We start from the raw sequence: 24,774 nt of genomic DNA, 5'->3' as shown, positions 1-24,774 counted from the left end.
ATTAATTTATAATAACTGTTAATAGTAATATAATAATAATATTATTTATTGAAAACCATAAAATAATAATTAATAATATAATATATAATAATTATTATTAAAATTATTACAATACCATAAATATTTTAAAAAGGGAAAGAAAATTAATTTATTATTTTTAATACATTATATAATATATTTTTAATAATTAATATAATAATCCATCAATTCAAATAAAAACCAAAACAAAAACATTTTCTGGGAATCCCAACTTAAAAAGAAACAGAACTCAAAAATTGAAAAACGAGATGGCGACGAATTTGGAGGAGTGTATATTGAAACTGAATGACCTTGAAGTTCTTCACGAGGATGTAGTAAAAGAAGTGTGTCGACAGTTTACGCTTTGTTATACTCGTGAGCAAAATGTTGTTCCCATTACTGGCCCCGTCACGATTGTCGGGTGTTTAAATGGGTTTGTTGTATACTTAAACTATATATAAACCATTACTCAAAGCATTTTTTTCCGTTGTAACAAACTTACAGACAGACAACTCCACGACCTTCAAAATATATTTAACATAGCTGGGAAGGTACCTTATTCGAATTATCTGTTTCTTGGTGATTATGTTAATTTTGGGCAATATGGGTTAGAGCTCTACGTGATGCTGATGTGTTACAAAGTTCTTCATCCGAATCGTTTGACTCTTCTTCGAGGGATGAATGAGATCCAAATGTTTAGTGAAGTTGGCGGCTTTCATTCTGAGTGTTATAGGAAGTATGGGAATGACCACGTCTACAAGATGATAGTCGACACTTTTAACTACTTACCATTAGCCGCAGATGTCCAAGGACAATACTTCTGTACACACGGCGGGGTATTACCCAATCTGACTGTATCTAATATTCAAGTCTTCCCAAGAGTTAAAAACATGAAACAAACGGACATGTTGACTTACTTTTTAATCACTCAGTCGAGAGAAGAGAAGTACTTGAAGTACTTCAAATGGTTCGAACGCACCGACAAAACCACTTTCTCCGAAGCTGACGTCGAAACGTTCTTAAAAAACAATACAAACGCTCAAGGAAAACAATATCAGAAAGTTATCAATACAAACTCACTACAACCACTCGGACAAATAGTCTCAGATAACCAAAAGATGATGACAATATGGAGCGCGGCTAATTTCGTCGGAGAGTTTAATAACTTGGGTTGCTTCCTCGAGGTCGACGTCGATGGGTCTATTAAGGAACACCAATTTTGCGCTCCACCCGTGTCTGCTATGCCACCTGACTGGAAGCCACTTAGAGACGAACTTCCAAGAGCCGTACCAGATTTCTTCTCGTAATTTTCAAAGCTTTGTCGTATTTTGTTTTTTAAATTGTTTTTCTTTTTTGATATTGTAAATATGTTATTAATAATGTTATTAAATTTGTTATTAAATATGTTTTTCATCTCTTTGAAAAAAATGGGATAGATCTTGAATTGTAAGATCGGACATGAACATGATACAATTCAGCATTCCACCAATCGACTTCGAGGGACAAAAAATTTTGGACAGAGCTACCAACTGGATTGTACCTCTAATGACTGTTTGTTAGACGCAATTTTCTCGATTTATTGATGAGCGGGTCACAAATTGTGAAACAAAAAAAATAGTTTGGAAAACTATAAAATATAATTTTAAATTAACGAGTAGATTTTTGCGTTTATCGTTGGGTTGGTGTTCCAAGACGTGTTTGTGATGCTCTACATTGATGGGATAGGACTTGCATTTCTGTTGGTAGCGTTCGCATTACCGATGCCGTATATGACGGCACATTATCTTCAGTGGCAACCCGTCGGTACTCAACAAAAGAAATCTAAAAAGGCGAAAAATGAGTGAAAAACATTTTATTGTTTTGTTTTTAGTTTTACAAAACGAGATATTAAACATTTTTAATTCTAATACCAAACGCTATATATTATGGTTTTTTATTATAATTTTTTTATTATAAAAATCCAATTCTATTGTACAAAAAAATATAATAATTTTATAGATTTTTTGTTATAAAACTTTTTATTATCAAAAAAATAAGAGTAAAAAGTTTTTTATAATTTTTAATTATTATACAAATATTAAATTCATGGCACAAGATTAATAGATTAATTAATTAATACATACTATTACAATTGAACTCATCTTCTGGTACAACAACGAATCTTGAGTAAACATTGTTGTATCTAAATGAAACGAACGTGATCATCTTGTTGATGTTTGAACAGTGATCGCTCTGAATTTGATCGTTAAACTTTTTTATATCGGAGTCAATTTTTTTAGTTGACTTGTTGATGATGAGTCTGTCGCTCTTTTCTCTTAAGAGACAGTTAAGTGTAGTGAATTGGATGTAGACTTGTCTCGGTACTGTTCCGAAGTATTTAGTGATCAACTTTGATTTAAGTATTCTGAAGAAGTCAATTCGTAACACATCTATTTCTTTCATTGAACGTCTCAATGTATCAATTTGGTTGAACTCGAGTAAAGGAAGATTTCCAATGAGTTTAGTCCAGGAGTCTAGAGTCTTGCAATAGACTGTACATTGCTCGTAGAATATTTTTTGAATCAAAGTACATTCATACCTTCCACATGACAAATCGAAGTCGAGTCTTGAGAGTACTTTCCATGATTGAATAAGAAGGTTCAAATATTCAATTTGGGTTGCATCACATTGCAAGCAATTTACATAGTGATTAGCACTTTCAAAGTGACTTAAGATGTCACAATACGCTTCAAAATAGTCACACAGTATTAATGTGACATATGAATTCTTGATACAATACCTTATTTGATGAATACTAGTTTGGTTGTGTTTTAAGTACTTTACAAACAATGGTCCTTTTTCACTTGTTAGTACATCAAACACTACTTCAAGCAACTTGAACGTTTTTTGAACAGAGAGTTTGACGTGGAATTTACTTAAAATATTTTTATATAGCATTTCATCGTCAGTTAAATTTTTTGAGTGATTGTTCGAGTCTTTATTGAAGAACCTCAAAAAATTAGAAAAGACGTGGAGAGAAGGCATATAATCATATAGTGTTGAAATTCAGTTCTTTATATTATACCATTCACTTTGCTACAAAGTCTAAATTCAGACTCTAAACCCCTTTTTTCGCTTTCTTGATACCAAAATAACGAAAGGGTTTCGAGACAATAACAATCTTCTGTCGTTATATTAATGTACTGGACAAGAACTCGCACTCTCTTTGTTATATCTTGAGATAAATTAAAACCAAAGTATGATTTATAATCGTCTTCATTCCAAAAAAATACAATCAAATTCTGATACAATTTAATTTGAAAAAGTGGGCTACAAAATGTTTCTAATTGTTTTATAATTTGATATTTGTTCATTTATTATTTATTATTTAAAGATATTGAAATAAAAAGCAAAAATAAAATGTTCTAATAAAAATGCTATGACACCCATTTGTTTTTTTGATAGTGATTGTATCAATTAGTATATAGTTTAATATAATATAATTATAATACATATAAATTTATATAAATATGATATGATATTAAAAATCAGGAGACACAAAACAAAAAGTAGTTTGGTTTTCTTGGTATAATAAATAAACTAAACCCAATGATTAATTAAACTATTAATTAAAAACATATGTAATTTTTTTTATAATAATTAAAAAAACAAAAAATCAAAAAGACAGTTACCAGTGTTTTGATTTTAATTAAAATTTCGTTTTGTGTTAAAAAATAAATTGTTTTTTGTCACTTTTTTTTATTACTATTTCAGGGTTTTTGTTCTGAAATCAAAATTAAAATTTAGTTATTAACTATATTTTTAATATACTATTGTTTAAGTATAGTTACAATTTAGAATTAAATAAAGAAAGTCATATTCTGTCGATTTTTTTTCAAGTTATTTTTTTAATGATTTTAATAATTTATTATTTATATTTAAACTTTAAAAATATTTAAATAATATAATAAAAAGTTAACTTTTTAAATAATAATAGTTTCAACTCATTTAAACTAAACTTTATAGCTTTATTATAATTTTTTTAAACCGATATCTTTAAACTAAAACTAATTTTATTATTTTAATTATATATACTGGATTGATTATATTATATATAATACAACATTTAATTATATAATTAAATCATTTTTAATTATTCGATAGCAGTGTGGAAAACGGGATTCTATCAGCGCGTTCAATATGGAAAAACCAAGTTTTTTCCGTGCATGAGGAATAAATATTTATTATTAATTTATAGTTTTTTTGTTATAATTATAGTTACATCAACGCTCAAAGAGACGCTTTCTTGACACGTTGCATATACTTGAAACTATTTACCAATCTAAAATAATGGTAAATGTTTAAAAGTAAATAAAGTTGAGTTTTTTGAAGAATAGTTTTGTGTGGTTTTGTAAATAATTTTTAAAAAAATTCATTATTACATAAAAATAAATCATTAGTTCATTTAACCATAAATTTAATTATTGGTAAAGTCGACTGTATTTTGTCAATAAAAACATAAAATAGTCAATAAAATCATTATAACAATGAAAAACATAAAAGGAACATTTTAAAAAACAATGCAAAAACCAAACTAAAATAACAAACTCAAAAATCAATGTTAAAGTCACAAAAAGAATTTTGTTACACCGATACAGAAAAAAATTCTGAATTTGACGAAGTGTACACGAGAAAATTTTTCTTCTTTTTAGATGGTAAGAATTGTTCGTGCATACTCTGTGGATATTCACATGAAGTAGATGCAAAAGTAAAATGGGACTGTACCAGACACTTCTGGAGTCATGGTCGTCCACAGGCTTCTGAAATTGTCATGAACAAAATAAACGAACTCTATAAAAAGGTGTACCAAACAAACAAAAACAATGGAAGTACAACCGAAAAAATAAAACGTTCATTCAAATGTGCTTTTGATTTAAGCAAAAAATTTCTTCCTCTCGCTGTCGGAAAAGTAATCGCAAAACAACTCAAAGATAAAGACCAACACAATTCAACTCCTCTATCTAAAACAACTCTCGCAGAAAGAACCCTTTTAATTGGAAATAATTTGGATGAAATGATGAGGAACGTGTTGTCAACGCGTATCGCCACTTCTTTTTGTGTGGATACCACAACGGATTGGGGAGGTGATGATTATATTATATTATTTGTAAGATACACCGATGTAAAGGTTAACATCAACATGTCAATTTTGGACTTTCAAAAATGTTGGGAAAAATCTGGTGAAATAATTGCAAAACAAATATTATATATCCTTCATAAATATATTGACTTAAACAAAATTGCGGGTTTGACGGGATACTCTTGCGCTTCAAACTTTGGTAAATATAATGGTGCACTTGTGGTTTGTAGTGAGGGGATAAAAAGATCATGTTTAGTTGCATGTGAAATCAACGAAATAAATCTTATTAAATGTTTTATTCACCAAGAAGCATTATGTGCCAAAAGTATGATAACAGAAACTACAAAAGAAAAAAAGGAAAGAAAGAAAGATACGAGCTAAAGATGGAGGTATTCTTGGTGTTTCCGATCTTTCAAAAATTGAAGAATTCCACACAATTGCCACTGTAATATTTAAAATCATTACTGCAGTTAGAAAAAGTGCGACAGCAAGAGATAAATTAAAAGAATTACTTAAATCAAAAAACATGAAAGGTCTTTAAAAAAACATTGATATACGTTGGTTTTCAAACGAAAAAAGTTTCACTCGTTTGTTATTTGTTTTACCTGAAATTGTATTGGTACTTTCAACTGTTTGTATTGATTCTTTGCAAATTAAATTGAGTGAAAAACACAAGTATCTAAAAACAGAAGATCTTAACCAGGATGTCAAATTAAACATTGAAAAAATTAATTTAATTGTTCTAGAAGAAGAAAGTATAAACTTTAAAATGAAACAAAATGACAACACAAAAAAGGAAAATGTGGGAGAAAAAGATGGGTATAAATCTATTAGGTTTGGAGTTAAAAACTTAATAAAAATTCAAAATGAAAACGTCAATAAAACTGGAAAAATTGAAAAACAACTAAAAATTATTAAATCAAAAAGTATAGTTTTACTTCCAACTCCAGTCGATCCAAATTGCCCCGAAAGAACACCAGAATTTCGAGAAGTTGAAGAAAGAAAACGAGTGACACGCGATGAGACTTTATGTGATTATTTGTTATGGGCAATATCGAACAAGTATTTTTTGTTTGATTTGTGTGTTTTGCGCGATTTGACAACAATATTTAATAATGTTAACTTGCGACTTCAAAAGAAAGATGAGAATATCCACTACTATATTGTACTAATAAAGGTCTGAGGGCCAAAGTTGACCAAATTGAAAACTCACTGCGCAACAATGATTATTCGTTACTTCCAACTGCAAACGCATTTGTAACAAAAAACAAAATAGAAGTTACTATTCCTATACATCTTGCAGCTATTATAACTATGAAAGAACAGTTGGCTTCAAGGTTTATTGAAATAGATCAACTTTTGTTTATGGACGACTTCCTTAATATGACGTGCATTACTCAACTTTTTGTCAATGAACACAATTACGAAATAAAAAACGAAGTTGAACTTTTTTCTTGTGATAAAATGTTTTTTAAAAAGATCGTTGTCAGACCACAAACCGAACCTGTTGTGGAAAAAACAACCAGTTGAAAGTGAAATAATTGGTTCTACTGAACGATTAAAACAACATATTTATAATCCAATGACACATCCCGATTGTTATTACACCATTAGAATGTCAATAAATGAGATATTCAACGATGAATACCTCAAACAAACATTTATTGTTAATTATCCAAGACTCTCCATTTTAGCATCAAGATCTTTGTCGTTGTTTATGACTTCATATTCATGTGAACAAGGATTTTCCGCACGTTCTTTAATAAAAACCAATTTCAGAAGCCAACTGTCAGATGATATATTGAGGGCAATGATGATCATAGCAAATACAGCACTTACGCCCCAATTTGATAAATTAGCTGAATTGATTATGAAAAGTTGTTGTTTTTTTGTTTACCATTTTTATCGTTTCGCCGTTTATTTTTAAATATTCCCATTTATTTTATTTTTGAAATAAATGTTTGATTGTGCGTGTTTATTATGAAAAGGTAATTTTTCTTTAATTGTGTTTTTATTTTTCAAATTGTAATAATGGGAACTTTAAATATTTTTTTTATAAAATGATTTTTTGGGAAAAGTTTATCTATAAATCCCAAAAATGTGTAATTTTATTTTTTTCTCAATCAAAACTGGTTTAATAGGCAATTTGATTATTATGTATTATTTAATATTTTAATCCACAGAAATTATTAAATTGCCAATTAATCCAAACCTCAACGAGCCAAAAAGTATCAAAACGGCGACCCTGTTCGATAGTAAATTATATTATAACTAATGTAAACATAAAAGAATTATTAAATTAATTACTTCTAGCCTTTTCCTTTCTCTCCATCCAGCAAGTTTGCATGAAATCGAACATTTCGCTCTGTCCATAATTTTTCGTGAGTGACCAATTCATTGGTGCTCTCATAGCGATGTCCCCGATTTGTGTTTTCGATGCGACTTGTGACATTCCAATTTCTGTGCCATAATACACGATCATAGGTTCCGAGTCATTTCTGACAAACTCGAAAGCCTTCTTGACCTTTTTGACATCCCCTCCCATAGTGTACATGATTCTGTCGACATCATGGTTATCAACAAATAGTCCCGATAAATACGATCTTGGATAGAGCAGTTTTCTTAACCACATCATTATTTTAAAGATCCAGAGTGGAGTATATCTATACATTCCTTCATTCAATACATAACTTCTTATCATCATACATCCACGGATATCTAACACTCCATCTAAAGCACCTATATACATCATCTGTGACAATTCTTGGCATATTCCATCAAACCCAAAATATGAGATCCACCACAACATCCCTTTCATTGGCATTCGAATCGTTTCAAGTATTCGATACTCACATCCCCCAAACCAGACTTCTCCTATTAAGAGTGGTCTTGGCCGATTTAAAGCCTTTGCGCGCTCTCTCAAAACATTCCGCAACTCTTTGAAGAAACTCCGCGTCATCCCAATCGCGTGATCGACTCGGAAGTCGTCTGCGCCAAGTTCGAAGAACTCCAAAAACGCATTGAACAGCGCGTTCTTGACTACCGGATTTCCAGCGTTAATTTTCCAGAGCTCTTGACAGTCTAAAAAGTGTTGAGGAGTCCCGTCGGAGTACCACTCGAGGTACTCTTTGTTGATATTGTTATTTGCGTCAACGACCCAAGGATGATAGCAAGACACGTGATTCGGAACAACATCAAGTAAGACCGAAATCCCATTATCATGTGCTGCTCTACATAACGCTGAGAAGTCTTCTTTAGTACCAAATCTACTATCTACCTCGCTGAAATTAACGATATGGTAACCGTGATATGGTTGGTATTGTTCTGTAGCCTTTGTATGATTCTGGTAAATCGGAGATAAAAAGATCGTTGTGGTCCCAAGTAATTTTAAGTACTTCATTCGACTTGTTATACCACGAAGAGTACCCCCTAAAAAGTCATTTGAGTTTTGCTTGTTCTCTAACGTGGTTTCGGTGTCGCCACTAAAGCGGTCGACTAAAATGTGATATATGTTTCCATAGTTAAATTTATCACGACGTGAAAGCATCGAATGACCAACTAATTATATAGTTTTGTATTATATGAACCGTTCCATTTTTGAAATCAAGATTTCGGATTGAAATTGTTTATTTTTAATTGTATTTTAATTGTATTTTAATTATAATTATATTTTGAGTTTTTCTGGGGTTGAGGTTTTTCGTTTTGCACAAAAATAATGAGATACTATATACAATAGTAAGATAACCTACAAAAAGTATAAACTTGGAAAAATGGAACGAAAATGGATTACTCGTTAAGAATGACTGGTGTTGTTTGGAACGTGACGACCTTTCCTCCGAACGAGTATTCGACTTTTGCCTTCACAGGAACATTTCCGTTGACACTTCCATTTGTTGTGAACACTTGAGTAAATCCATCTGTAGTATTTGCTTTTAAAATTTCTTCATCTGGTGGTTGAATATCAATAGAAATACCTCGTGGAGCGGCAACTCTCATTTGTAAATTCAAAATATTTTCATTTGTTTTGTTAGAAAAGAGTGCAACAACTTGATACCCATTCCCACTTCGTTTTATACTAAACGCCATTCCGACATTTTCGTTTGAGAATACCTCAACACGTCTTTCTTTCACTACGGGCGCAACGTAATCAGTAAACTCAAAATCATCTTCTTCAGATTTCGTTTCTGGTTGAGTCGTTTCGTTTTGTGGTTCAGGAAGTATAGTTTCATTTTTTGTTTCTTGTACTATTGGTATAGTTTGTTCTGTTGAAAGATTGGGTGGCTCTTTGACTTTTTGAGTATCTCCAACTAAATCGAAAACAGGAGTCATTGCTTCACTATGTGATTTTTGAATGTCCTTGTCGTCCAACAAACTTAAAATGTCGTACTTTGACCCAGTGCTTTTCCTCAAATTTTGCGTGTTTTTCGCCATGTTAAATATCTCTAAAATATCTTCACTTTTTGGCACATTTTTAGTTTCATCAACTTTTATCGCAACGTCATTTTCATTTTGGAATTTTACAGTTTTTGTCGCAATGGGATGTGTTTTCTCTAAATTCAAAATATCACTGTTTTTTGTTTCTTTTTCATCTTTTAACGAAATTAAAACCTTTTTCTCGACATATTTTTCTCTTGGTTTCAGCACTGGCATTCTACCCCAACTTTCAGTAACATTTCCACTACAAATATTTTCAAGTTCGGAACAGAGTTGATTGACTAATATCGAATGACCACCTTTGTATTTCCACACGTAATTTTTGACACAGTTTCTGACAAGCTCGGAATGTCGTGATGCTATTTTTAGTAACGCAACAATTACAGTCATTTCATCGCATTCACTTTTCATGATCTCTTCTATGATTTTAACTTCTGGTATGACCTCTTTGAGAAGATCAAAATATTCGCCAGCACACCAAATGGTCGCCCGTTTTACCGCACCGGGCGACTTTTGAATAATTGCAAATAATTTTGTTGTCGCAAAGGTTTGAATATTTGACGCCTGCACCAAACTGATCATTTTCTCCGTAATACTATCATCCAAAAACTCTCCACATTGCATTGCGCTGTCCAATAAACAATCGAATTTCCACATCTCATCTGCACTCACAATTTCTATCAACTCGCTCACTTTCTTTGAAGCTTCTTTTGTGTACCCCTCGTCTTCACCTAATGACAAAATCAAACTTTGAACAATTTCTTTGACGTTCTCTGGTGTAGCCAATTTCGTCACTATTCTCAAACACAATTTTTGAATGTTGGTGTCTTCGTCTTGTAACAACAACAAGAGACGAGGTAACATGTCACCCAATTTATCTTTGTGCTCATCAATGATTTCTTCAATTTGTCGCAATGAACAATACCTCGAATTGCTCTCATCAGAACACACCATTCTTTTCAAATAATTTATCGCCATTTCTTTCAAAATTTCATCACATTGTATCTTGAACACGCTTTTTGTCGCAGTGAGACCAACAGCAATGCCAATTGCGCTATGGGGAATACTCACAAATATTTCTCCAATGATCTCCTCAAACCCCAAAATGTGTTTCTCGACGACCAACTTCTCCAAAAGTTTGATCAAATTGCAACACACAAACCCCTGACTTCCAACATCCGTAAAAGTTCCTTTGAAATTTTTATGTAAAATGGTGACCAATGTTGGAATAACATTAATAAGGGAAATTTTGTTATTCGGAGTTTTCACAATTTCCTCAGCTAAACACGTTGCTCCCAACATGAACTCGCCATCTGTATATTTCAGCATATTTAACACGGGGTTGATGTATTGTTCCCCCAAATCAGGACACTTTCGAACAATTCGTAAAGCAGCGGCAACAGACTTCTTTAAAGTGTTTCTGTCTTTCGAGTTAAATGTTTTGACGACGTACGGAGAAACTACTTGGCAGACTTCTTCACTTCCAATGTTAGCGATGGTTGTCAGTGCCAATTCCACGATATTAGAGTTATCGCTTTGAAGGTCTTTCTGGAGGTGATTGATCACAAGAGTCAAAGTTTCTTGAGTCTCATCCAAGAGAAGTCCCAATGCCAAATATCCAATTCTTTTCGTTTGGAACACATCGGACGATATCAGTGCTAAGCACTCGATTTGTGCAAATTGTGTGTTATATCCCAAAAGGTCCAAATAGATCAGTTTCATGACATTCCGATTCTTAAATTTCTGGTCGGGCATAGTCATTCGAATGTCAGCGCATTCCCGTGTAATCACCTTTCTCTCCTCTTCTGCTGTTTTGCAGTTCTTAACAACCCGAATGAGTGCTTTTAATTTAATTGACGACTTCACGTTGTCTTTAAATGTTTTCATTTTCTTAGCAAATTAGATCTAACAGTTCTTATCGGCTTTTTATTTTTCAAATGAATTAACTATAATATAATATCGTTTTATTATAATTTGTAACTATAGAATTCACTTATTACTAATACCCAATCCACTCCGGAAAGACGATGACTTCCTCACCTATATTTCCTTTCCCAAGTCTATCCATCTCGTTCTGAATTGCGCTTGCGCTCTTAGGGAACATACTTTTCAGTGTTGTGTATTCCTCAATAGCCAACTGGCTTAATCCCATCTTCTTGAGTATTCGCGCATACACTATTCTCACTAAGACCTCATTCATATTCTTCTCACGAAGCTTTTTCACTTCTTCAAAAGCTTCTTTGGGTTTTCCTAAAGCATCTAAGACGGCTACATGTCTCAATTCTATTTCAACACTTTTATTCATCTTAAGAAGCTCTTCTAAGTATTTCAAAGCCTTTTCAAAGTCCTTCACCTTCATCAAAATAATGACATTCACCATTAAACTGTCTACCGTTGTTTCTATACTGATTGCAGTCTCGCCAGCTTTCAATGCTTCGTCCATCATTTTTAAAGATAAACTGGCCTTTGCTATATAACACCACCCCGTTACACTTTTAGGGTTTAACGTCACGGCACTTCTAAAGCACTTCAGTGCGTCCTCCTGTTGTTTATCTTCCATCAAAGATTTGCCAAGACAAACAACATTAAACACACTCTTTTCAAGGTCTTGAGCCTTCTCAAAACACTTCACAGCGTCTTCCGTCTTATTCAACAGTAAAGCCTCAAACCCAAGTGTCGTCCAATTTTCCTTCAGACATTTATTGTTGGCCGCTTTCATCGCAAGTGCATGAAGTTCCTTAGCGTTTTTTGTCAAGTAGAGAGTCTCTGCATATATTGGGTATATCAAATTTGCTTGTGGGTACTTCTTAATGGCTTCCCGACATATAGCGACGGTTACGGGGTAGTTGTGTTCGTGAAAAGTGATTTGAGCGGCAAGGGCCATCCCGTCGAGAGTCATCAGACAACACGCAAAGTCGCCTTTAATTAACTTAGACGACGAGACCGAATCACATTTCTCCACTACGGAAGTTAATTGGAGTAACACGTTTAACAGTTCCAACGAATTGTTGTCGGTTTGTTGCGATGAAATTTCGGACTGGAAAAGTCGTCGACGCGGGAAGGTGTCTGACGGCGTTGTCGTCGACTTTTTTGAAACGACTGATTTGTATATTGGTTCGCCCAATTCGATGACCCTGAGATGTGCTGAGAGAAGATTAGAGTCAAGTGACAATGCAAGTTGATAACATTTGAGTGCTTCGTTGCGATGGAAAAGTGCAAAGTGCATTTCACCAAGTAAAAAGTATAAAATGGGAAATTGATGCGACAAAATGTATTGCGATAAACTTGAAATCCCTGTCGCATAATTCTTTGTTTCGATACAACACAGCGATAACAAGTTGACGGTTTGCTCCGTTTGAGTCATAGGCGATAAGAGAACACGACATTCATCGTATCGATGAGTTCGATATAAACATTGTCCATATAACAAACGAAGGTCGGGAGTTGGCGTTTGATTATAAACAAAACGAGAAAGTTTATAAGCACAATCAACCAAATTGTTTGATAAATAGCGATTGATGGAGGAGATGATGCCAGACATAATAATATAGTTCTTTTCTTAATTTGTTACAAGTAATTTTTATAAATAGTAAATTTAACTAATTCTATTTAATAGAAACTACACTGAAACTAGAAAATATCAATTACTATTTTATTAGAATATAACATAAATTATAATTATTATTTTTTTTATGTTATTAATAAATATAATTAATAAATATAATTAATAATTAATAATTAATAATTAATAATTAAAATTATAATTATAATAAATATTCTAACAATAAAATAATATTTTTTGAACTTTAAAAAAGTGAAAGGAATGGAAACACAAGAAGAAGAAAACCAAACACAAAACCAAAGTCAAAGTCAACAACAAAAAATTTCAACACGAGTCAAAACGAAAGTTGAGGTTGGAGATTTGATGGATGAGATGACTGGTCTTCCTCGACTAAAAAAACTTATAGATAATTTTCTTGTGGACCAAAACACAGATCCAATGAAAAATATAGAAAATTTACTAGACTTGTATAAAGCATGGGCACGGTCAGTCAGACCCGGAATTCCATTCGAAGAAATTCTTTCGCAGTTTTACAGACTTGGCAAAAACGAAATAATTGTTGATTGGTTGAGGAATAACGAAGGTTTGGAACGAATGGAAGAGGAGGAACTCAATTTTGAAGGAGAAAACAACGAAGAGGTTGGAACGGAGAACATTGAGGAGATTGAAAAGGACGAAGAAGAGAGAAATTCACAAAACGAAAAAATAAAAGAAGAAAAAAAAGAGGAGCTTGATGATATTTTCGATGTGGATGGCGATGCCAAAAAATGAAGTTACCCAAATTGATTGTCGGTATAATTTTGACCATATTCTTGTTTTCATCATAAGCTCCACAGTTTCGAGTCGTCGATATTTGATAAGTTTTTACTGTACAATTTATTTTTAAGTTTTCCCAAAATCTAAAACTTCAAAAAAAAGAGAAGGATTTTATAGTATAATTATTAATTTAAGACCCATGTTATAATAATAAATCAAAAAGAAAAAATAAAAAAACCTCAAAAGAAAACTTAAAAATTACAAAGAAGTAGCCATGTTTATGACAAAGTTTGTTTTTTTATTTTTTTATTTTGTTGTTCTTGTGACGTTCTTTCCACACACGCAATCTTGTGCAACTCTATCTCTCATTTCAACGATACTTAAACCACGAAAAAACTAAAATAATAGAAATGAGAACGACCACGGAGTGAACACGTTTTCTTCTGAAGGACGATTGTTCCAAGTGGAGTACGCTACCGAGGCTATGAAACTTGGGTCGACTGTTGTCGGTATCAGAACCAACGAGGGTGTTGTTATTGCTGTCGAGAAGAGAATTTCGTCACCATTAATGATCAGCAGCTCCATTGAGAAGATTATTGAAATAGATGATCATATCGGAGCCGCAGTGAGCGGTTTAACAGCCGACGCAAGGACGTTAATCGACAACGCTCGTCTTGAGGCACAAAACCATCGATTCATGTATGACGAACCAATTAACGTCGAGGTCGTGTCTCAAGCAATCAGCGATTTGTCACTGAGATTTGGTGAGGGGTCTGGAAAGAAAAAGATGATGAGTCGACCATTTGGCGTCGCCTTGTTGGTAGCAGGTGTCGACGAAACAGGGCCAAGACTGTTCCAAACAGATCCAAGTGGAATGTTCTTGGAATTTTACGCGAAGGCTACTGGAGCCGGGACGGAGGCCGCACAGAGCATCTTACACGAGAAGTATAAAAAGGAGATGACCCTTAGAGAGGCGGAGGTGTTGGCACTTTCCACGCTTAAACAGGTCATGGAGGAAAAGTTATCTGCGAAAAACGTCGAGGTCGCGCTTGTTACTGTTGAGAAGAAAAAGTTTGAGGTTATGAATGAAGAGTTCATTGAATCACTTATCAAAGAAATTAAAGACGAAATCATCTAAGTTATCAGTTTGACGTATTACTTGTTTAGATTCAATTTAAAATATAATAAATATATGATTAATAGATTTTTTAATTAAATAAAAATAAAAAAATGGTTAACTACATTATTAATAAAATAAAACTAATTACTAATTTTTAATAACAAATATCAGGGACCTACATTGACCACCACCTCTTAAAATAGATTTATTTTTTCTATTTCGAATCATATTCAAATTAAAATTATAGTAAATAGGAAACTGGGATAATATTAGGTCTGGTTCCCGAATTCAAAAAATGCCGAAAATTCACCTCGAGTCAGTGGAAACCGAGTGAGACGGAGCATTGAAAAGAAGGCTCTGAAGACACACTCAAACAGTCTGTTTGTGCACCGTTTCACCCACTTTCCAAGTCCTCCCTTGGCGCGGATCCCCCCCTGACCCCCCCGCAAGCGGGGGGGAACCACATCCGCGTCCACACAGTACGGACAGGGAAAGTGGGTGACATGGGGACGCACAAACAGTGGCTGAAAAATGGACTTCCTTCAAAAAACACTCGCGGCAAATATTTTTTTGGTAAAGGTGGTGGTCAATGTAGGTCCCCAAATATCAACTTTATTATTTTTTTTTATTTTTTATTTATTATTTTTATTTATTTTTCGTATAGAAAACAAAACAAATTCATTTCGGCAATTTTTTTTGTATGGTAATAATAAAAAACTGGTTTTTAACTCGATATCCAGATTATTATTTTATTTAATAAAATATATAAAAATCAAAACAATAAAACTAATTACTATAATAAATAAAATCATTGTATAGTATAATTACCACTTTAATTTTTTATCACATTGTCTAAGCCAAAAAGATAAAAACAAATGAATCAATTTTAGTGATGTTTTTAATCTTAATTTACTAAAATTTACACCAAGATATTTGTTTTGTTTTAAAATAATTTACGTTTAAAAAAACAATGAAAAGAAAGAAATCAAAGATATCCCGTTTATTAGACAAAAAGTGTGCAAAATATTTTGTGCTTATTGTCATGTTTTTAATATAGATGTAAATCTTAGAATCAAAAATAAAAAATCAATATTTATGGTAAAAAGAATCATAATAATAATAATATAAGGAATTAAAAACACCAATTTCCCAAAACGACAGTTTCAAAGGAAAAAAAAGTTTTCGTTATTTTGTTGAACATTTTGAGAAAACCTTAAACAATAATAAATTATTTAACAAAACAACTATTAAAAATTTGATTTTGCAGACCAATGAATTAAAAAACCTCGTGATAAAAATAATACAAACCACATTGTGATTTGAATTTATATAAATTAAAAATAGTTTATATATATAACAGAACTCAATCCAAAAAAGTAAACAAATGTTTCAGCTGTTTGTGCTTTTACTTCTCTTTTTTACGAATACTGATAGTAAGCTATTTTTTAGTGACGCTGTTACTTACACTCGCAATGGGAAAGGATGTCAGTGAAGACGAGTTTAACAGAGAAATAATTTGTGGTGACAAGAAGTGGGACTCATACAATGAAGAATGCGACGGAACCCCGAACTGCACTGAAGACTGTTTATGCAAAGACGGGTATACCCCAGACCATAAAGGGGGGTGTATCATATCATGTATGTATGGTGATGCTTGCAAGACTGGATGTCTTCTTCCTGATGTCTGTGAGATATGTGATACAGAAAAAGGATATACGTCCGATTGCCAAGGATGTGATGATGACCACATGTGGTATGGTGAAGGCCTTTGTAAAAAGGTCAACCCAGAAACTGATGTCCTTGGGTGCGGCGATTTCTTTGAATCTGCGCAGTACAAAGCACTCACCGACGAAGAGAAAAAGAGTTATGAAATCGACCTTGGCTCATTGATCGAAGGTGGAAGTGTAACAGTGAAGACACTGAACTCAACACAATTGTTCATCAACAGATGCTCCCGATACGTCCACCCAACAAAGCCATATACATACGGACAATACCTGAAAATCAAATTACCAGAGTCTTCTGCCAGCACTTATGTCTCGATAGAGCTTGAGAAGAGGTACAGTAGAGACGACTTAGTTTTGGCTCAATTACAGGAACAGTTAGAAGGAACGGAGTATGGAATAGTCATTCAAGAAGATTGCTTAACTGGGTTTCTCTTGAAGGAGAAAGTGAACTGTTTATATAGAAATGGTGGGTTGAGTGAATATGTGTTGTCGCCTCGTGTAGTGACTTGGATAGTTTCTGGAACAACGCAGTACTTATTTATTCACTCGAAGTACGCTGCTGCTCCGATGAAGGACTTTACTATATATTTCACTGCTATGGTACACCCGTGCAGCACCAATTTCAATGAAATTGATTGGAATGATATAGCTGGGAATGGGTATGCAAACACTTTTAATCTTGAGCACACTATCAACTCAAGGTCAATTTGCTCAAAGGACTTGGTCAAAGGGTTTTGGTTCAAAATTAAGGGCGCAAGACAAACAATTTTGATATCGACTTGTAATTCGGAGAACTACGATGTTTCTCTTGACTTGATTGGAGTAGCTGCAGATAAGACAGGGAGCGTGAACTGTGAGTCTTCGACGGAAGCGAAGTGCATCAAGTCAAGAAGTGATGGGTGTGGTGCTGATTCCAAGTTGTCTAAAATGGTAGTGACGCTTGACGAGAACTACACGTATTACTTGTATCTTGGAATTAATGAAGAGTACTCGGCAGAGATCAAATTGGAAGTCAACACGACATGTCCATTGGATTGTGGTGAACATGGGATATGCTCTTCATATTCTGGGAAATGCGAATGTTTCACTGATCAGTTCTATATCTACAAAGACGGTGGATGCACATTGTGTGGCAATGGAAGATTGGATCCAAATGAAGAGTGTGATTTGAGTGTGCCGGGGTACGAGGATTCGCAGTGCACTGCGTCGTGCAACTGCGCGTATGGGACCGAGAAAATGCCGATTGGTGGAGTGACGAAGTGTGCTGTCCCGACTTGTGGCGACAACAAGATAGATATCTACGAAGAGTGCGATGGCGGACTTGGATGCGACCATTGTGTTTGTGTCAATGGCACGACGAAATATGCCAAGGCGCGACTCGACTGTATTCCCGCGACTTGTGGGAATCGCAAGTGGGATGAAGGAGAAGAGTGTGATGGAGGCGATGGATGCATCGAATGTGAGTGTCAAGTTTGTTATATTTTGAGAACTTTATATGTCATTAAAACACTGATATTAATATCATAGGATGACTACTTTGGTCATAAACAAGCCGACTGTACAAGACTCTCACCGGCAATGACTAATTTCTTGTTTTGGGGTATAGGAGCGATAGTGTATATGGTCATGTATATATTGGGTGTTATTATATGTCTGACTATGCACTACTTGTTGACTAAAAAGATCCGACAGGACATTGATAGTGCGAAGATGGTCATTTTTGAAAACACAGTCATTCCATTTGATAAGACTAACTCGCAATATATTGATATTAATGGAAAGGAGAATCCATACTTCAAATTCACACCAAAGATTATCGACTTTGGTGATAAGAGACCGGAGATTAACGAACCAGTGTCGACGGAAGTCACCTTGAAGAACACGTGGAAGGATCCGATGCACTTCACATTCCATGCTGGAGATTACACGAAGTATGAAATCATGTGTAAACCATTTACTGGGACTATTCGATCTGGAGAAGAAGTAGTTTTGAATATCACGTTCATGGCGAAGTGCACGACAGTGTTGAATGAGAAGGTACCAATCACAATTCGATATGGACAGTTACAGAATATCATGAAAGATATTAAAAAGGCGAATCCCGACTTGATTGCGCACAACTCACAGTCTTCGCAAAATTCCGAAAATGCGGACAACAAATCGAAATCGTCTGACAAATCAGCGTCACAAAAGAACTCGCAGAAGAAAGGAAGTCAGCCCTCCAAATCGAAGAGTACTCCGAGTGGCTCGGGGAAGTCGAATTCAGAAGACTCGAAGAAGAAAAAGAAGGGGAAGTCGAGAGTGTCGAAGTTCCACATCTATTTGAACTTACAAGTTGAGTCTGCGTTGTCGACGAAACTTGATTATGAAGAAATCCATTTGCAACACCCCCCCATTGGAGGAGGAACATTTGGTATTGTCTACAGAGCTGAATGGAGACGAGTCGATGTTGCAGTGAAAGTGATGAAGACCGATTTGGTTGGGTTAGCCGAGTTGTTACCCAATTTCATGCAAGAAGCTGAGATGATGGAGCGTATCAGATGTCCATATATCGTCAATTTCATTGGAAGTGTAGTGACGACTGATACGTTGTGCTTAGTCACTGAGTTCTGTCCATTGGGGTCACTGAGGAAATTCATGAAAACGAACGCTCTTACTGATTTGCTTAAGATCCGATTCTGCCAAGACATTGCAAGAGGTATGGAGTATCTCCATCAGAACGACATCTTGCATCGCGATTTGAAGACGGACAATGTGTTGGTCTACTCGAAGAATCCGCATGACCCAATCACTGCTAAAGTCACTGATTTTGGTACGTCACGATCATTCATAGAGTCATCCGGGAAGATTGCACTTCAACAGATTGGTACGCCCGTGTATATGGCGCCCGAGATTTCGAGAAAAGACCAGATGACGTTAAAGAGCGATGTGTTCTCGTTTGCGATTTGTATGTTGGAGATCTGGCTTGGAAGCGATCCATATCCCCCAGCCAAATTCCCCGATTCGGACTCTATTATTCGATTTGTTGGAGGGAATAAACGACTTGAAATTCCTGACGACTGTCTACTCAAAGATATCATTCAGCAGAGCTGGAAACATAAGGCGAGTGAGAGACCAAGTTTCAAGGAAGTTGGTGTGATGCTCGATGGTGTGTTTAAAATCATCAATAAAGACGCGAAGTCGAGTTCGAATAAAGAACACTCGGGATCAACGAATACTCATACGAAGGATAAAAGCATCTCCGAATCCACTGAGAAGAAAACAGAAACGACAACGAACACTGCGACACAAGACGAGAGTATGGAGGCATCAATGTCATCACGAGCAGGCGCTGAAGACGACTAAACCACTTTTATTATTTTCTAACCTTTTATTTTAGAGAAAATCAGTGTCAGGTTTTAATAGAAATGAATAAGATCTTTAAATAAAAAAACTGTGAAAGGTCAAATGAGTGTGTTGAGGAAAGATCCAAGTGAAGGGAAAATCGAGAAGAACCATTTGCTGTTCAAACAAGGCGATATATATTATTGTATGATATGCGAGTTCAGAGGGAAGAAGACGACTGCATATAACCATTCAAATACAGCACATCTGGAGTATAAAGGAGATCGAAAAGTATTGGACGCGTTTGCGAATCTGTTCTGCGCGAAAAGAGGCTTGGACTTCTCCGTTGTTGACGCGCCGAATGAGATCAAACTGCGCGTAGAAGCGAAAGCACTGACGCAAGGAATAGCAAATAATATGTCGGAGGGAGGAATCACATTTGATAAGGCAAAGGCGATCATGGAGATATTAGAAACAGTGAAAAAATCGGTTGAAAAGAACGGGATAAAGGTGTTGGATAAAGTAAAGCTAAGCCAATCGACTTTGAGGAGAGTCTCTGATACTTCAAATCCGTTAAAAGACTCAACGAAAATGGATAAGCCGGTAACACAACCAGTTGTTAAAATAGAGGAGAATATCCCCTTTGACAAACTGAATCTTATTTAATCGTTGTTTTTCAACACAAAGAGTCACTAAGGACGAGATACCGTCTCTTGAACTCTCAGTACTCTATTTAATAGAATTTAACTATACCATATAGTTACAATTGATTAAATAATATGTTATAGTTACTTGTTAGTTATCCGACTCAGTCAACGAACTTACAAATCGATAAATACTGCATTAAAGGTCATCAGTGAGTGGAAAGTGATATTGTAAAATAAACGCTTGAGTCACCAAATTCATGACATCATCGTCAGTCCAATCTTGTGTAGGTAAGTTCTGTAAGAAATAAATCAAGTCGGTGAACGACTTCGTCAAAAGTGTTGCTTTGTACCTTTCAAGTAAAGAAAGGCAACAAAACATGTTGAGTGTGGAAAACCCAAGTCCATTCTCAAAGGCAAGAAAAGAGTCCCACAAGCGGAGTATCACTTTGATTGAGAACTCCCGAGACAAACAACACGTCAACCAGCGAAATGCGAAATGAGAAATATTTAAGCCCTCTCTTACAAAGTGTTTGGATATGTCTCTGTCGAGTGTCTTTAATATGTCATTCATTTGGTCGATCCGTTGTTGTACGCCTTGGTGTTGATAGGTGTAATAGTCTTGAATGTTAGTCAAGATATAGTCAAAGGCATAATACGAGTCTGCCTCGACATTGTTGAGAAAGTCTTTTGGGAGGATATCTATACTTGATTTGACAATGGTGTCCACTGCAATATATTCGGATAGAAAGACCGTGACAAATGGAACTAATAAATCACTCATGCCTTGAGTATACCCCGACGCAGGGTGTCGGATAGAGAACAACAGAAGGATATTCCTCATTAATGAAATGACTCTTTGGTGCGACAAAAAGTTCAAAAACTTATTACTGCGAAGTAAGTCTTTATCAATTTGAGTTTTAGAGGTCAGCTCTGGTTCATGGAGCTCGACTAATGTTTGGTCGCGAAGTTGGAAGTAGTTGATTCGTTTTTGGAGGAGCGTGGTGTCTTGTTTCGAAAGAGATAATGGCGTTTCGTTTGTTAAAATTCTCCACACTTTTGGGCGGAAATGCCAGGGAACCCCTTTCCAGCAGAGTCGTTGTAAATCCTCTTGTTGTTACATTTTTAATTTTTTTGAATGGGTTCAGTCTCAATAATGATAATCAAACTTTTTGTTACTGAATTTGAGTTAAACAATTTAACATACCTTTCGATCTGACTTAACTCCTCATAATATGAAGTGTGTGGAGAAGTTGAGTTATCTATGAAAAGTGTGTGTGTCGTTGTAGAAGTAAGAAGGTATCGCTCTTCTTGTTCTATTGATGGAGAAATAGAAGAACAAAGCATTTGGTTTTTTAGTTGAAAATAATTCATATTACACTGTGTCATTATTATTCAAATCAAATGTCGGGAATTAAGGATGACCATAGAATTAAGAAATAAGAGCCACTTTTGTTTTGTGGTTGTGTTTTTTAAAATAGAGTTTGTGTTGGATTTTATATCGGATAAAAATCGACAAGTATATTATTATAGTTTATTTTATAATACTATTTTACACAATAATAGTTATATGGGCTCTTTTATAAGTGTCAGAATCCGATAAAATATCATTTTTTATTTGTTCTTTTTATAAACTAGTTTTTCATAAAAACAATTTTTTATCAATACTATAAATTCATATAAAAAATCTTTCAGTTATCATAATACATTCTAAAATTATTAGTATTTGTTATTAATAGCGATTAGTTCAACTTTGAGTTATTAATTGTTGTTACTTAGTTATATGAAACTACACAACCTCAAAAAAAATGAAAAACTTTTTTATTATTTTTTAATATATATAGTTATGATAACTAGTTTAGAAACAAATTTTTTAATATACTTTTTTACACAGTTTTGAATAGTCAATTGTGTGAAAATCTCTAATTTAATTGTAATTTTTGACCATTATAATTGGAATATTTCGGGAAATTTTTTCGAAGAAACCAAAAATTATTGTTTCAATATTTTTCCCATTTTTTTTCAATTTTATCCAATTTCCATTTGAAAACAAAAATTAACTATTTTTTGTCAATAAGACAACGTTTATCGACTGACTCTTGTCAGTCTGGAAAAGTTGCACATTTATTAACGTTGTCCAAATATTTTGGACTATTTAAATACTGGAGTCATTGTTTGCTCACTGTCAATGACTTAAGTAATCTTGCAAAAAAACCAGAGAAAAATACAATATAATGATTTTTCATTTTTTCAAATTATTTAAATGTAAAAATGGAACTTTTATGGGGATATTTTATCAATTTGTACCCAAAAAGTAGTAATAAAGAAAAAGCAGACATTAACTATTATGGCAAAAATCATATTGCGACAATTCCATGTATCCTCATTAATGACCAATGACAAAGATGTTTCAGATTGATAGACATTATTATGTCTGCAAAATTATCCACCTTTGTTACCTATAATTATTAATGTTACAATCGTTAAAGACAAATAATTTACTAAAACATACTCAACAGAAAAAAAATAATCACTCTTTGTTTAAAAAACTCTAAATGGACAGGAATTTAGAAAGTTGATTTATAATTCCAATCATGATTATAACAAGCAATCCAATCAATAAATTATCTGTTGAAAGACTTGAAAGCGAGTTGAAAAAAATGGATTACAACAATTTGTTTTAACATGTCATTACACGAATACAACACTTGATGAGTTACATAAACAGTGAAAATAAATATTTGAAAGTGAACACTTACTAAATAGACAATCACATTAAACACCAAACAAAAAATGGTGTGATAGTTTTCTTTTTGATTATTCAAAGAGAAAACTGCTCAGAATTTGTAAGCTCAATTAAAATAGTTGAACGTAATATTATATTTTTGGTTTTAATAAATAAATTTGTTATTAGTTCATTATATTAAAAAAGTGTGATTTGATTTTATTAAAAGAATTGTTTTTCAATAACAATTTCTATTTTTTATGTTATATAGATTTATTGAGTATTTTACAAAAATAGCAAATTATTATTGTAAACGTTCAATATTTTAATAATATAATAATAAATATAGTAAATAAATAGTAAATATAAATAATTACAAAAAGAACTATAAATAGTAACTTTTTATTGTCCTATTTTTACAATAACAGATTTTTTTTGATAAAAATTATTTTCCATTTATTTTTGATAAAACACAACTCTTTTTGTTTTTTTTTCTTATTATAAAACTCAAATTATGAAAAACAAGTTGAATATTGTCAATAATTAACTCTTATTATTTAAATAATATAAAATTATTATTAAGAATGATTATTATCATACACATGTTTTTCAAATCCCAAGAACTATAAAAAATTAACTCATATTACTATAATTTCTAATCTTGAATAGTTTGCTTTATTATATTTTTATTATAAAAAACAATTTAGTTGATAAGAACATCGAAATTGTTTCTTTATTGTTATTCACGTCACCAACCTTAAGTCAACTTTGCCAGTTCTTGACTTGTTAGTTATAATAATAAAACAATAATACTTTGGTGACACTAATCGTTTTTATAACACAAAAAACAGATAAAAAACGACATTTATATTTTTAATTGACTACATAAAAAATGATCTTAATAAATTTCTAAACAACCAAATCAAGTCATTTCCCAACAAAAAAATTGTTTAAGAAAAACACAATCCCCGTTATTTCTTCGTAAAATCCTCAAAGTTTCATAGTTCTATTGAGGTCTAAAAGCGTTCTTCCGCCATACACAATTACAAGTACTGGTTTTGAGTATCACAAAATAATTATAGAATAACTAAAGTGTATAGTACATACTTCAATTTGTGGCAAAAATGAATATTTGGACAAAAAGCCGAAGCGAAAAACCAACTTTATTTGCCAAACTCGAAACTAAAAAAATTCCTCATATAAAGCTTTATCATCTTTGAAAGAATATCCACACCACTTCCATAATATGAAACATGTTTTCTCCTTTGACTCTTTTTTGGACGACGAAACACGCCATATGTGGGTGTCAATTCTCTTCTGCAGAGGGAAGTGGATACACACCCGA

At 33.4% G+C, this 24,774-nt stretch overlaps 10 protein-coding genes across 10 annotated transcripts; 5 read left to right on the top strand and 5 right to left on the bottom strand.

Moving 5' to 3' along the window:
* Positions 1-287: 287 nt before the first annotated feature.
* EIN_177820 (serine/threonine protein phosphatase PP2A catalytic subunit, putative) lies at positions 288-1,325 on the top strand (the record flags this gene model as incomplete). Its single annotated transcript, XM_004260608.1, has 2 exons — positions 288-451; positions 527-1,325. The coding sequence occupies 2 exons, from the start codon at positions 288-290 to the stop codon at positions 1,323-1,325; spliced, it is 963 nt and encodes a 320-aa protein (XP_004260656.1).
* An 805-nt stretch (positions 1,326-2,130) lies between these two features.
* On the bottom strand, positions 2,131-2,955 carry EIN_177810 (hypothetical protein; the record flags this gene model as incomplete). Its single annotated transcript, XM_004260607.1, has 1 exon — positions 2,131-2,955. One exon carries the CDS (start codon positions 2,953-2,955, stop codon positions 2,131-2,133), a length of 825 nt encoding a protein of 274 aa, XP_004260655.1.
* Positions 2,956-7,436: 4,481 nt separating this feature from the next.
* EIN_177800 (alpha-amylase, putative) lies at positions 7,437-8,684 on the bottom strand (the record flags this gene model as incomplete). Its single annotated transcript, XM_004260606.1, has 1 exon — positions 7,437-8,684. One exon carries the CDS (start codon positions 8,682-8,684, stop codon positions 7,437-7,439), a length of 1,248 nt encoding a protein of 415 aa, XP_004260654.1.
* A 239-nt stretch (positions 8,685-8,923) lies between these two features.
* On the bottom strand, positions 8,924-11,458 carry EIN_177790 (adaptin, alpha/gamma/epsilon, putative; the record flags this gene model as incomplete). The annotated part of the gene is made up of 1 exon (XM_004260605.1): positions 8,924-11,458. The coding sequence occupies one exon, from the start codon at positions 11,456-11,458 to the stop codon at positions 8,924-8,926; it is 2,535 nt and encodes an 844-aa protein (XP_004260653.1).
* Positions 11,459-11,570: 112 nt separating this feature from the next.
* Positions 11,571-13,112, bottom strand: EIN_177780 (anaphase promoting complex subunit, putative; the record flags this gene model as incomplete). Its single annotated transcript, XM_004260604.1, has 1 exon — positions 11,571-13,112. The coding sequence occupies one exon, from the start codon at positions 13,110-13,112 to the stop codon at positions 11,571-11,573; it is 1,542 nt and encodes a 513-aa protein (XP_004260652.1).
* Positions 13,113-13,394: 282 nt separating this feature from the next.
* EIN_177770 (hypothetical protein) lies at positions 13,395-13,904 on the top strand (the record flags this gene model as incomplete). Its single annotated transcript, XM_004260603.1, has 1 exon — positions 13,395-13,904. One exon carries the CDS (start codon positions 13,395-13,397, stop codon positions 13,902-13,904), a length of 510 nt encoding a protein of 169 aa, XP_004260651.1.
* Positions 13,905-14,163: 259 nt separating this feature from the next.
* EIN_177760 (proteasome subunit alpha type-5, putative) lies at positions 14,164-15,027 on the top strand (the record flags this gene model as incomplete). Its single annotated transcript, XM_004260602.1, has 2 exons — positions 14,164-14,177; positions 14,298-15,027. 2 exons carry the CDS (start codon positions 14,164-14,166, stop codon positions 15,025-15,027), a joined length of 744 nt encoding a protein of 247 aa, XP_004260650.1.
* Positions 15,028-16,393: 1,366 nt separating this feature from the next.
* EIN_177750 (serine-threonine protein kinase, putative) lies at positions 16,394-20,081 on the top strand (the record flags this gene model as incomplete). Its single annotated transcript, XM_004260601.1, has 3 exons — positions 16,394-16,404; positions 16,448-18,206; positions 18,264-20,081. The coding sequence occupies 3 exons, from the start codon at positions 16,394-16,396 to the stop codon at positions 20,079-20,081; spliced, it is 3,588 nt and encodes a 1,195-aa protein (XP_004260649.1).
* Positions 20,082-20,183: 102 nt separating this feature from the next.
* Positions 20,184-20,726, top strand: EIN_177740 (hypothetical protein; the record flags this gene model as incomplete). The annotated part of the gene is made up of 1 exon (XM_004260600.1): positions 20,184-20,726. The coding sequence occupies one exon, from the start codon at positions 20,184-20,186 to the stop codon at positions 20,724-20,726; it is 543 nt and encodes a 180-aa protein (XP_004260648.1).
* A 177-nt stretch (positions 20,727-20,903) lies between these two features.
* EIN_177730 (hypothetical protein) lies at positions 20,904-22,051 on the bottom strand (the record flags this gene model as incomplete). The annotated part of the gene is made up of 2 exons (XM_004260599.1): positions 20,904-21,814; positions 21,874-22,051. 2 exons carry the CDS (start codon positions 22,049-22,051, stop codon positions 20,904-20,906), a joined length of 1,089 nt encoding a protein of 362 aa, XP_004260647.1.
* Between the last annotated feature and the right edge of the window lie 2,723 nt (positions 22,052-24,774).

This window comes from Entamoeba invadens, assembly GCF_000330505.1.
Source record: "Entamoeba invadens IP1 unplaced genomic scaffold scaff_1105074725183, whole genome shotgun sequence".
Taxonomy (NCBI): domain Eukaryota; phylum Evosea; order Mastigamoebida; family Endamoebidae; genus Entamoeba; species Entamoeba invadens.
This window is presented reverse-complemented; position numbering and strand designations above follow the sequence as displayed.